This window comes from Borostomias antarcticus, assembly GCF_949987555.1.
Source record: "Borostomias antarcticus genome assembly, chromosome: 30".
In the NCBI taxonomy this organism is placed as follows: Eukaryota; Metazoa; Chordata; class Actinopteri; order Stomiiformes; family Stomiidae; genus Borostomias; species Borostomias antarcticus.
The window spans coordinates 4423134-4436627 of NC_140263.1; the positions used below are offsets into that span (position 1 = coordinate 4423134).

A 13494-nucleotide genomic window follows, 5' to 3' on the forward strand; every position below is an offset into this window, starting at 1 on the left:
GGCTGCGTTACGGTATCCGACGGCTGCCGGTAGCAGGTGTGCGAGCGTCATTATCCGTGTGTGTGTGTGTGTGTGTGTGTGTGGCCGTTGGAGACCACAGGGTGAATGACGACACAATAGCCAACGCAGCGTCTCCAGGAAGCACCCTGTGGCTTCTCTTTCAATCTCCTCAGATGTCTGCTGTTGGACTGTGACTGACGACCGCGCGTGTGTGTGTTCTCACACTGAGGTTCTGGTCAGTGCGTGCATGTGTGTGTGTGTGTGTGTGTGTGTGTGTGTGGGGGGGATACTGACCATCACCGCTGGCAACACTAAGATCACACACCATCAAGGGAGTCATAGTCATTAACATTACATTACAGTCATTTATCAGACGCTTTTATCCGAAGCGACTAACAATAATTGCATTTAATGTAAGAAAAGCCAATGTACTACTACTAACCAGAACTCACAAGTGCATCTCAGTTCTAAAACAAGTGACTAAGAGCATAATCTAGCGCTGAAGGCAAAGTCCAAGAATAGCAAACTAAAAATACAGTGCTTAAGAGGGAGGATTGTGACCGTACTTCTCCAAACCCTTGAGACGCGCAGCCGCGTAGCGTAGACTGTAAGACCACGACTTCTCTACAGTTGACCGTCGTCTTCCTCTGCTAACCCCCCCCCCCCCCCCCCCCCCCGTCAGGCGACAGTGGACCGTCCCGGAGTGTTAAAAGCTTATGTCTGAGGCCATCTGTCACACAAAGTGTTTAAGAAGGTGGACGCTACCAAAACCACGCACTGGTGGATGACACTGTCCCTGAGGTAAACCTGGCCCTCTTCCCTCCTGTGAGAGATTAGGCTAACCGCTAACCCTTGTTTTCACATTGCCCACTATCCTCTAAACATTCCCTTCTCTCTCTCTCTCTCCCCCTCTCTCTCTCTCTCTCTCTCCCTCCCTCTCTCCCTCTCTGTCGGTCTCTAGCCCCGCCACCCTCCCCCTCCCCCGCCCTCCCCTGCTCCCTCCATCGTTAATATCTTCCGCTTGAACGAGAATTTGGGAACAGAACAGTGATCAAAGTGGGATGTGGGGCTAGGGGTGGGAGGGGGCGTCGGCCCCATCTGTGGAATGTGGACTGATTCCACACAGGGCTCACGGCATTGGCTGGTGTGGAGGAGATAGCAGATGGACTGAATCGCGCCCCCCCCCCCTTTCTGAGTGTTTGGTTCCATCCAGTCACATTTTCATACAGGGTGCCCCTAAACATGGACTACAATAACGGGGGAAGGGGGGGGAACTATACAATACATTTAGTGTTTCCAGTTGTAAATGTCATTCTGTTTTCAAAACTGAATTTGAACAATGAAGTGACTGGGTAGTTCTTTGTCACAATGTGCTCCATCTCAAAATGGCTGCCTATGAACTATAAATTGACTTTTTTTTGTAAACATCAACCAGGATTATGAGGAATAAGTGTGAGTTCCATGACACACATTTCCCACAGAGGAAGTGCAGCCAATGGAGTGTTTAATTGAGATAGCTGTGGTAACGGATGAGGTTCAACGAAGGCTAGCGACCCGGGAAGGTTAGCCGAGCCTATCTTAGCACAGCCCGCTTATCTGCCCCATAAACTCCACCTGTCGACTCGAGACTTGATATACACCATGCGTCGGTATCTTATCTCCTCGACCCATCGGGGGTTCATGACTGGAATTTCGGACACCTCTCCCTGGAGCCCCCCGCCACGCCTCCAGGATGGAGACCAGCCTGAAACGCTACTGAAAGAGGGGGCTTTTGTCTTTGGCGTTAGCATCACAATCACTAAACAAACTTTGCTCTGGCTAGTTTCTAGCTTCGTCTCTCTCTCTCTCTCTCTCTCTCTCTCTCTCTCTCTCTCTCGCTGCTCGGTCTAATGTTCTACGAGAGAGAATTTTCTTCTCATGTATTGTCTTTCTTTAGCTTTCGCAGTGATTTGCAGCCCTAGGGGTGGTCCTCGTTACTTTGGGGTGACAGGACAGATTGAGGCTTGAGTCACCCCAGACGCTCCATTGTTAAGATTGCTAAAAGTCTGTAAATGAGCAATAAAATAAGTGCTTAAAAGAAAGCCAATGGAAATGGCTAGTCTTTTGTGTGTGTGTGTGTGTGTGTGTGTGTGTGTGCACTGTATGTCTGTGTTGTGTATGAGCATGTGAGAGAAAGTGTGTATGTGTATAGCCACTGAGGATTTAAACATCAAGTGTCTCACTGCAAAAGTGCTTCTTCAAGAAGTACTACAACAATCCTCCCTCCTAAGCACTTATTGTATTGTATTGCACTGTACTTTAGATTGCTATTCTTGCACTTTGCCTTCAGCACTAGATTATGCTCTTGTCACTTGTTTTAGAAAGAAGATGCACTTGTGAGTTCTGGCAAGTAGTAGTACATTGGCTCTTCCTACGTTAAATGCAATTATTGTTAGTCGCTTTGGATAAAAGCGTCTGCTAAATGATTAATTAAATTAATGACTGTAATGTAAAAAGGTCACTGCTTTTTGCAGATGATGTGGTCCTGATGGCATCAGCTGCCTGCGACCTCCAGCACTCTCTGGATAGGTTCGCAACTGAGTGTGAAGCGGCTGGGATGAGAATAAGCACTTCTAAATCTGAGGCCATGGTTCTCAGCAGGAAACCGGTGGCCTGTCCGCTCCGAGTAGGAAATGAGTCCTTACCCCAAGTGAAGGAGTTCAAGTATCTGGGGGTCTTGTTCACGAGTGAGGGAACCATGGAGAGGGAGTTTGGCCGGAGAATCGGAGCAGCTGGTGCGGTTCTGCAGTCGCTATACCGCACTGTTGTGACGAAAAGAGAGCTGAGCCAAAAGGCAAAGCTCTCGATCTACCGGTCTATCTTCGTCCCCACCCTCACCTATGGTCATGAAGGATGGGTCATGACCGAAAGAACGAGATCACGGATACAAGCGGCCGAAATGAGTTTTCTCCGGAGGGTGGCTGGGGTCTCCCTGAGAGATCGGGTGAGAAGTTCAGTCATCCGGGAGAGACTCGGAGTAGAGCCACTGCTCCTTTGCGTCGAAAGGAGCCAGTTGAGGTGGTTCGGGCATCTAGTGAGGATGCCTCCTGGGCGCCTCCCTAGGGAGGTGTTCCAGGCGTGTCCGGCTGGGAGGAGGCCGCGGGGTAGACCCAGGACCAGGTGGCGGGACTACATCTCCGCACTGGCCTGTGAGCGGCTAAAGATTCCCCAGGCAGAGCTGGTTGATGCTGCTAGGGAAAGGGATGTCTGGGGCCCCCTGCTGGAGCTGCTGCCTCCGCGACCCGACCCTGGATAAGCGGATGAAGATGATGATGATGATGAATGTAAAAAGGCCCAATCAAAGCTGGAGTCTTTCCAGAACCCCGTCTACGCTGTGTGATCTGTCCTTTCTCATCAACACTGAGGAGATTAAAGGAGACGTCGTGTCGGAGTGAATATTCTTACCAGGATTGACACACTGGGAGCTCTGGGCATGGTTCACTAAACTGGCACTGGTTGCTTATCAGTATTATTGGTTGTAAAGACATATATCAGGTAGCCTATCCCGTTGGTTCAAAGTAAGAGTGGCCCCTAGGTGAAGTATAGACAACTAATTAACATACTACACGCGTATGTAACTCTTGAACGGAGGTTAAACACATTTCAGCTTGCTGACAATAAAGTATTATCGTATTGTATCATATCATATCGTATACTGTATTGTACTGAATTTGAACGCACCCCAGGATGGTCTCACGAGGCTAACAGACTACAAAAGGTATATACAATTAGGATACTTATCCTCATTTCTTCTCGTTCCCAGGAATATTCTGCTCGGCCTCCTCCGACAAGTGCTTATCAGGGCCCTGTCAAAACGGTGCGACCTGTACGGACACGATGGAGGACTACGCCTGCCTCTGCCCCAGGGACGGCGTCCGCTACATGGGCAAGGACTGCGACCAGCTCTACGACGCCTGCTCCTTCTCCCCCTGCGACCACTGCACCAGCACGCCGGGCACCACAGAGTACCACTGCCTCTGCCCGGACGGACTGACCGGAGACAACTGCAGCCAAGAAATCGACGAATGCCAGAGCAACCCTTGCTCCGCGCCCCGCTCCGAGTGCGTCGACCGGTCCAACGGCTACTTCTGCCGCTGTCCGGACGGCTACGGAGGAGACGAGTGCGAGACGCACGTCGCCGACTGCGTGGACGGGCCGTGCGAGAACAACGGGACGTGCGAGCTGCTGCCAGAGGGTTTCGAGTGCGTGTGTCCGCCGGGCTACGAAGGGGAACGCTGCGAGGAGGACGTGGACGAGTGTTCGTCGCACCCGTGTCAGAACGGCGCCATCTGTATGGACGGGGAGGCGGAGTTCCACTGCTTTTGCGTGCCCGGTTTCCAGGGTTACAACTGCGAGATTGACATCAACGAGTGTGCGTCGCACCCGTGCGAGAACAACGGCACCTGCATCAACGAGAAGGACCGGTACGAGTGTGAGTGCCTCGAAGGGTTCACAGGTACGGCATTCCTCTCCAGCTATCTCTGTCCACACATTCAGGTTTTTAATTTTTTAATTCTAAATTTGTGTGGAAGAACAGTGTGAAGAAATTTAAAATCCAGCGCGAGCCAAGTATATCCATGTAATGGCGGCGGACGGGGCACTGAGAATGCAGCATGCATGCTGGAGCAAGTGAGGAAGCTATTTTCGTTTCTAAAGACGTTTCTAAAGATCATATTACAGAGGCGTGTGAAAAACCACAACAGGCCTACGCTCTATGTAAGCACAACTAGCGATTCATAAAGACAGATTGATGAAAACAACCGTTTCGCGGCAGAAAATAGATTTTTTAGAAGCTGCATTCCCAGTGCCCTGTCCGCCGCCATTACATGGATATACTTGGCTCGCGCTGGATTTTAAATTTATTCTACAGGCCTCCGAATTACACCAAAGTTATCTCGGTGAGTGAAACGTCTTATAATATGCCGTAAATAAGGTCCAGGTTGTCAAAAACGAGCATTGTCCTTTAATGTCACTGCACATGCTGATGACATGCATCATGGGGCGGAGGCCTGCACTCCTCTAAGTCCCCTTTTAGTTCCTGATAAAATAGAGCACAAGGACCATTTTAAGAGCACTCTAAGACGTCTGATACCTGTAGGCGTCTTATCTACAGCTGGCCCTCTGTCGGATCAAAACCCTCCCAGCGAAGTGAGAAACAGCACTCGTATACTCATCCTTTTCTCACACTCCAGCTGCACTCGTGTCCAGTTGAGGTGGGGTGGGGTGGGGTGGGGTGGGGGGGTACTTGTAACGCATTCCTTCATCAGCCTATCAGCACCAGTGGAAATTCTAAAAGTAAAGAGAACAGAATGGGTACTAATTCGGTTGTACTACTATTAGTAGCTACTACTGTATCTGGAGTCTATCAAAGACAGGCTCACGAGAAGATAGTGACTGATTTGTGAATGCCCTTAATGTCTGGGAGTTATGATTAAGTTTCTATATCAATCACTTCCTTGGGTGTTGTGTTCCGTGGCAAACCCGACTACCTACACCACACAAAATTACAAAACCAGAAGTAGCTGTTCAATTTCAAATCTGCCTTGTTCCTGTTCTGTTTAAGCTATTAATAAAGGGGTACCTACCTCCCCTTCAGTCGTAGTAGTGTTGTGGTAACACATTTCAGAAAAGATTCCTCTTGCTGGCAGAGTGAATAAGCACTGAACGAGATTTGGAGCAACCTTTTCATTTCCAAGCACTGAAGAGTCTTGCACTACAATATATAAGGGAATACAAATAATTGAACTAATGGAGCAAAGACACAGCTTGGTTTGAAATTATATTAATTAGATCATCCAGTTCCTTGCGTTCATAGACTGGCTGTAAAGCTACAGTTTTAGATACATATACATTGATATACTCCATATTTTAGATACATATACATTGATATACTCCACATTTACGTGCAATTACATCCACTTTGAGGTACTTTGACACACGTTCACCCCCCTCCCATCCTCTCTCTCCGATTCTCTGACTCCCCCAGGGGTGAACTGTGAAGTGGAGATAGACGAGTGCGAGTCGGACCCCTGCCAAAACGGAGCCACATGCAACAACCTCATCGGCCTGTACGCATGCGAGTGCCAGCCAGGGTTCGAGGGCGTCGACTGCGAGGTCGACATCGACGAGTGTAGCAGCGAACCCTGCCAAAACGGAGCAGTCTGCCACGACATGGTAGACAGGTACTGTGACGGGCTTCCCTGATTTTCTTATTAGGAAGAATCCTTGTGTGTCTCTAGGGCCTCGCTTCAGTCGTGGCAAGCAAGAGTCCTCAGTCACATCGTACATCAGGTGGTGATTGGAGCTAAGATTTAGTTGACAGTTACAAAAAAAACAAGAGCCATGTTATATTTTACCTCAGTATCTGTTTGTAATCCTTTTTTAATAATTATTTTTATTTTTATTTAAAAAAAAAAATAAAAAAAAAAAATATATATTATAAAATATGCCCACATACCAACATATCACCTAACCCTGCAGCTACGAGTGTGACTGCAGTGACACGGGCTTCATGGGAGACCACTGCGAGGAGGACATTCTGGAATGTTCCTCGGACCCCTGTCAGCACGGTGCCACCTGTCTGGAAGGGGTGAAGGAGTATACCTGCCTCTGCTGGCCAGGTACGGTACTGCAACTTTCCTCTTCTGCAACCTCCAAGTCCAAGTTAAAAAGTGTGGGGAAAATGCCCTTCACTTTTAGAGATATGCAACTGTTAATGCAGCCAGTTGATTACAGATCGTGTTAAAAGGGTATATTTCTTCACGTTAGTCTGTACTATGTTGTATGTAAGTAGAGCCATTTTTAAATTCAAAAAGTTTAAAGTTTTAAAAAGTAAATAAAAAAATAAAAAATAATAATTTAATTTTTTTTTTTTTTTTTTTTTTAAGTTTAAATTTTTAAGTTTAAAAACACCACAAGGAGTTAACAATCTCTAGTGTTTTCCAGGTTATAAGCATGTAATAAGTAGAGTAATTTAAACACCACAAGGAGTTAAGGATCTCTGGTGTCTTCTCCAGGTTACGAGGGGGAGAACTGTGAGATCGACGTCAACGAATGCGCAGAGGCGCCTTGTGAGAACGGCGGGGAGTGCTTCGAGCGCTCCGACCCCTCCCACTGGGAAATGGACTGGGAGTTGAACTTCGCAGACGCTTCGGGTTACATCTGCCAGTGTCAGCCCGGCTACGCAGGTGACGACCCCTCAGAAAACTACAACCCTTCACGGCGTAGGACATCTATGGAAGAGCATTAGGGCCAACAACTGAGTTTATTATTTTTTTTAAGCTTCTGAGTTTAAAGTCAGAATTTCTGAGAAAAAAGTCAGAAATAACTTCTGAGATTAAAGTCAGAATTTCTGAGATTAAAGTCAGGATTTCTGAGAAAAAAACTCAGAATTTCTGACTTTAAAGTCAGAATTTCTGAGAAAAAAAGTCAGAAATAACTTCTGAGATTAAAATCAGAATTTTTGAGAAAAAAAGTCAGAAATAACTTCTGAGAAAAAAGTCAGAATTTCTGACTTTAAACTCAGAAGCTTAAAAAAAACCCTCTTCTGTTGGCCTTAATGCTCTTCCGTAGACATCCAATCTTTGTTTGAACAGTGGGCATTTGTAATAGGCTATACTAATGATTGGGTTCTGTGTGTGGTTTCCTGCGTGGTTCCAGGGGAGAACTGTTCTGTGGACATTGACGAGTGTGAGTCCGAGCCGTGCCAGAACAGTGGAACCTGTGAGGACCGGGTCAACGGGTACTCCTGCCTGTGTGCACATGGATTTACAGGTGAGCCTTTTCTCCGTTTGAATACTTAAAGTCGCACCGACTGGCACATGACACTGACCTTTCACCTCAGGTGACACCTGTGAGGTGAACATCGACGACTGCGAGAGCCAGCCGTGTCAGAACGGGGCGTGGTGCTTGGACGGTGTGGCCGACTACACCTGCCACTGCCCTCAGCCTGACCCCGACGAGCTCCCCTGGGGCGGCCGCCACTGCGACGTCCGGCTCCTGGGCTGCGTGGACCACGATTGCCAGAACAGCGCCACCTGCCTGCCTTGGCTGGACGAGGAGGAGCACGGCCACACCTGCGTCTGCCCTCACGGCTTCCACGGCGCCCTCTGCTCCACCCCGACCACGTTCTCCTTCTCCGCTCCGGGATTCGTCCAGATCGAAGTCGAGGAGAGGATCCAGATGGAGGCAGTGGAGCATCGCCACCAGCACCGCCACGGGGGCCCGGGGGTCCGGCTACGCTTCCGGACGACCTTGTCTGACATGCTGCTCTTCTTCAGGGGGGACGTGGACAGCCACCTCCTGCTGGAGATCGTAGGGGGGGGGCTGCGCGCCAAGGCGTCCTCAGAGGAAGCCGAGCTGGAGGTCGCGTTCCCCGGGCTGGTCAGCGACGGGGACTGGAGGGACGCCGACGTTTGGGTGAGCGAGGTGGAGGGGCTGGTCTTAGTCTTGAAGGGACCCGGGTGCGACGCCGACGGCTGCACTATCGAAGACGGTGGCTCGGATGGGCCAGACTTCCGTGCCTTGGGGGAGTTCGCTCACGTTTACGTGGGCGGCGCGCCGGAGGAGATTCTGGAGCTGACCTCGTCGGGCGGCGGGTTCGTCGGCTGTATGGAGGACCTGCTCGTCGACTCCAGGCCTGTCCTGCCCCAGGACCTCCAGGAAGACCAGGTCCACCAGATGGAGCTCGGGTGTAGCAAGACGGAGTGGTGCGAGCCGGACCCGTGCTCCACGCACGGCCGTTGCGTGGACCTGTGGACCAGCTTCCGTTGTGACTGCTTCCGACCCTACCACGGTCCCAGCTGCTCTGACGGTAAGCGTCATTTTTACCTATCTAAAAGTCCGTTGAAGACTTTTCTGGTGATTCAAATGTACATGTATCTGGTCTTGGGTCCGACTATGTTTATTTTTTTTTAAAGATCTTCAAACTTGCGTATCGTTCTGTCAATAATAACCCTGATTTCCGCTCTGACAGAGTTCCCCTCGTGGACGTACAACCACGAGGGCGCGCCAAGCTACAGCGCCTACGACATCGCCAACAGCCACGGCGTCAACTTCAGCGTCTCCTTCTTCCTGCGCTCGCTCAAGCCCGACGGCCTGCTCTTCCAGCTGAGGAGGCGGCCCTCCGAGGATGCCAGCGGCGGCGAAACGGAACCCTACTTCTCCGTGTACCTGGGGATGGGGCGGGTCCTGGTGAAGTCGCTGCCCGCCGGCGCCCCGCTGACCGCGCCCAGCTTCGTGACCGCCGGCGAGAAGCGGCTATTGGAGGTGGAGGTCCGCCACGGTCGCGTGTACTTCGGGCACGCCGGGCTCCGCTACGGGATAGGGCAAGGGCCCGAGGTGGAGGTGCAAGCCGGGGACCTGGCGTATGTCGGGGGTCTCCCTGCTGGGGAGGGGGACTCGGAGGCCTGGGGGGGGTTCTTTAAGGGCTGCCTGCAGGACCTACGGTTGGATGGGGTGCACCTGGATGTGGACGCGTGGAACAGCTCACTCAACGGATCGGAGGGAGACGTGTACCTACCCAGCGGGGCGGAGAATGTAGAACCGGGGTGTATCAGCGATGACACCTGCCAGGTAGGAACACAGTACATCCACACGCAGGTAGGACCACATAGGGCTGGGTTCAAAAAATCGATTCATCGATTGTAAAAGTGAAAGCATGTCTTCAGCCCACTAGAGGGAGGGGGTGTGCATATGTAAGATGGAAGGCTGTCAACAAACCTAAACTTAAACTACAAGAATATTCAGGGGTGAAACAGAAACTAACTGCAGTAGTTTTAGTCTTAAATAAACCGAGCTGACATGATATTGTTTTGTTCTTTTAGCCGTTGCCGTGTCATAACGGAGGAGAGTGCACCGTCACCTGGAACGACTTTGCGTGTTCGTGTCCCGAGGGTTACACGGGGAAGACCTGCGAGACACGCGTGTGGTGTGTCAGCGACCCGTGTGTCATGGGTACCCAGTGTATGGACCTGGCCGACGGATACGAGTGTGAGTTTAAACAATGCACTCCTTCCAGCCAATCGGAATGTAGTATTCATCTAGTAGTTTGTTAAAAAAAAAAAAAACGGTGTCTTTGGCCTAACTCTTTCTACTTGAAACAGTGTCACATTTCATTGCAAGTTCAATGAGCCACCTGTCCCAATTAATTAAAACACTCTTGTAAGATATGCAAATATACAGGTATATAATTAAAATCCAAGTAGGTAGCTTTAACACTGAAATATAGTGTTTCATAGTTCTTACAGTATAATATCTATATATAGTTAAAACTAGTTTAAACTAAAGTTAACTGTCGTCTCGTTAACCCTCAGGTGTGTCCAACGCCACCTTCGAGAACAACCCGGTGCAGTACAGCGCCAGGGGTTCCCTCACCGCCCCGGTCACCAGCGTCTACCTGGAGCTCCGCACTCGCTCGGAGAACGCCGTCGTACTGCGCGCTTCCCACGGGGCCGAGCTACTCCTGGTGGGCCTCCTGGACTCCGCCGTGCGCATCGAGATCCACAGCGGCAACAGCGTGGAGTCGCTGGCGTTCTCCGGCGTGCGGAGGGTGTCCAACGGCGTCTGGCACCGGGTGCACGTCTCCATGGCCGAGCCGGAGAGCGAGGCGTCCCGCTGGGCGATCACCGTGGACGGGATCGCGGACGCCACGAGCGCCCCGGAACTCACCGGAAGCCTCCGCTTCCTGAACGAGGAGGGCGCCGTGGTGGCGCTGGCCGACAGCTTCGTGGGCTGCTTGGGCGCCGTCCGAGTGGGCGGGGTCCACCTCCCGTTCCTGGACGGCTACGACCCGCCTCAGCCCGCCCGGTTTCACCGAGTCGGCGGCGAGGAGGTCCGCGCGGGCTGCGCCGGGTCGCCCGTGTGCCAGTCGGACCCGTGCCAGAACGGCGGCACGTGCGAGGACCTCTTCCACCTGTTCGGCTGCCGCTGCGCGCCGGGCTGGGAGGGGGCGCGGTGTGAGGTCGACACGGACGATTGCGCCTCGGGCCCTTGCGTCCACGGCGAGTGCGAGGACGCGCTGGCGGGTTTCAAGTGTCGTTGCCAGGCCGGGTACGAGGGCCAGCGCTGTGAGAGTGAAGTGGACGACTGCCAGGGTCACGGGTGTCAACACGGGGCCACCTGCGAGGACGGTGTCAACCGGTTCACATGTCACTGCCCTGGTGACTACAGCGGTCCGCTCTGCCAGTAAGTAGCAAACGCCAATTTGAAATACATTTTTCCTTCACCTGAATTTTCTATAATGACCTAATAGGATTTTGTTGTCGTTGTGGTTGACACAGCACCACACTTTTGAAAATACCAAAGGGTATTTCAAATTTAAAGTTCAGCATTCTCAAATCCACACCCCCTTAGTCCTCAGTTTCATATGTATCAGCTATAAAAACCCTTCCTCTGAAGCATCTCTTGTATTTGTATCTTGCTGTTCTTTCACTTTGGCTTCAGCACTAGATTAGGCACTTGTTTAGAACGGAGATGCACTTGTGAGTTCTGGTGAGTAGTTGTACACCGGCCACCTGTGTTAAATGCATTTATTGTAAGTCGCTTTGGATAAAAGCTTCTGCTAAATGAAAGAAAGAATAAAAACCTTCATCAATATAAGTTCTAATCTCATCAATCTACCTCCAGGTGGCCCTACCCCCCCCTGCTGTGTGATGAGGTCCAGTGTGCCAACGAGGGAGTGTGTCACGATGGGCGGTGGGGGGCGAATTGCACCTGTGTGCCCGGCTTCACGGGGGACAGGTACACCCCCAAACCTCCAGGGTTTTATTACTATCAAACCTTAATAAGGTTCTCACTTTAGATCTGATACATGCAAAATGCATAGTAACGTGCATAATTAATGGCTAATATGTATGTATAAGAAACTAATAAGGCTTTTATTAAAGGAGTAGTAAAGGGAAAATGCATGTTTAGCCCTGTTTTAAGGTTACTTATGATCATATACAATGGTTCAGATCAAAACGTTGACAAAACTAGCACTTTTGAGAAAGTCTGATAATTGCTTCTTGTCTTTGGAATCGAGAGTTTAACATGTTTTTTGAATGATTTTTCACGGTGCCCACCCACATCCATTGTATGACCTAAACGGTGGTAGAACAATTATCAACTTTCTCAAAAGTGCTAGTTTTGTCAACATTTTGTTCTGAACCATTGTATATGATCATAAGTAACCTTAAAACAGGGCTAAACATGATTTTTCACTTTATTACTCCTTTAAAGCTCTTAAGCAGTTGATAAACTTTAACAAGTTTCTTATAAATGTCTTATACTCTAACAATAAACATGTTTATAATGCTATTATTAACACATAGTGTCTTATTAACACATATCCATGTTAATAAGCAGCTTATACGGAACTTATTACCTATTAACTAATACTTACTTAAGAGAACCTTAATATAAAGTGTTACCAAGTTGTATAATGAACACATTTAGCATGTCTGCATCTAACACTTACAGTAAGGAATGACGATGTGGTTGTTTTTTTCTGCGCTCAGGTGTGAAACGGAGGTGGACGAGTGCGAGTCGAACCCCTGCAGGAACGGTGGCACCTGTCTGGACCGCCTCAACAGGTTCCTGTGTGTCTGCCCCGCTGGCTTCAACAGTCCCACCTGTGACACCAACGTACGTCCTATCAACTCCTTCACCTCCTCCTCTCCTCCTCCCTCTCCTCATCCCTCTCCTCCTTCCTCCCCCCTCTCCTCCTCCCTCATCCCTCTCCTTCTCCCTCCTCCTCCCTCCCCCCTCTCCTCCTCCCTCATCCCTCTCCTTCTTCCTCATCCCTCTCCTCCTCCCTCCGTCCTCTCCTCCTCCCTCCCCTCTCCTCCTCCCTCCCTCCTCTCCTCATCCCTCATCCCCCTCCTCCTCCCTCATCCCTCTCCTCCTTCCTCATCCCTCTCCTCCTCCCTCCCCCCTCTCCTCCTCCCTCATCCCTCTCCTCCCTCATCCCTCTCCTCTTTCCTCATCCCTCTCCTCCTCCCTCCCCCCTCTCCTCCTCCCTCACCCCCCCCCCCCCAACGAAGCACAGAAAAATCACTCACTCTCTCTCTCTCTCTCTCTCTCTCCCTCCCTCCGTACAGAAGCAGTCCCAGAAGGAGGGCGTACCCTGGCTGGTCATCGCCGTCCCGCTGGCCTGCCTGTGCGTCCTGCTGCTGGTCATCGGCCTCGCCGTCATGGTGCTGACGGCCCGGAAGAAGCGCCAGTCCGAGGGCGCCTACAGCCCCAGCTCCCAGGAGGTGGCCGGCGCACGCCTGGAGATGGACAGCATGCTGAAGGTGCCCCCCGAGGAGCGACTCATATGATCTGACCCGAGGACGGCGTTCGTGGCATCGCATGCCGACTATATACGCCATGAGCTGATCTGGGAGCACCGCGGGCAGGTGCGCCAGACAACGAGACAACAGACTCTTTAGGAGGTCTGGCTGGAGGAAGGGAGGGAGGGACATGACCTACTGC

The 13494-nt window shown here is 50.9% G+C and overlaps 1 protein-coding gene across 1 annotated transcript in view; it reads left to right on the forward strand.

Moving 5' to 3' along the window:
- crb2a (crumbs cell polarity complex component 2a) overlaps window positions 1-13340 on the forward strand; it is a gene marked incomplete at both ends in the record, with an annotated part of 18439 nt that extends 5099 nt beyond the window's left edge. Inside the window, 12 exons of the mRNA XM_084460060.1 lie at window positions 3803-4495; window positions 6026-6221; window positions 6520-6659; window positions 7056-7226; window positions 7699-7812; window positions 7883-8851; window positions 9014-9612; window positions 9864-10029; window positions 10353-11223; window positions 11665-11778; window positions 12537-12663; window positions 13119-13340. Of these exons, the coding sequence (XP_084316186.1) occupies window positions 3803-4495; window positions 6026-6221; window positions 6520-6659; window positions 7056-7226; window positions 7699-7812; window positions 7883-8851; window positions 9014-9612; window positions 9864-10029; window positions 10353-11223; window positions 11665-11778; window positions 12537-12663; window positions 13119-13340 (4382 nt within the window). The remainder of the gene's footprint in view (window positions 1-3802; window positions 4496-6025; window positions 6222-6519; window positions 6660-7055; window positions 7227-7698; window positions 7813-7882; window positions 8852-9013; window positions 9613-9863; window positions 10030-10352; window positions 11224-11664; window positions 11779-12536; window positions 12664-13118) is intronic.
- Between the last annotated feature and the right edge of the window lie 154 nt (window positions 13341-13494).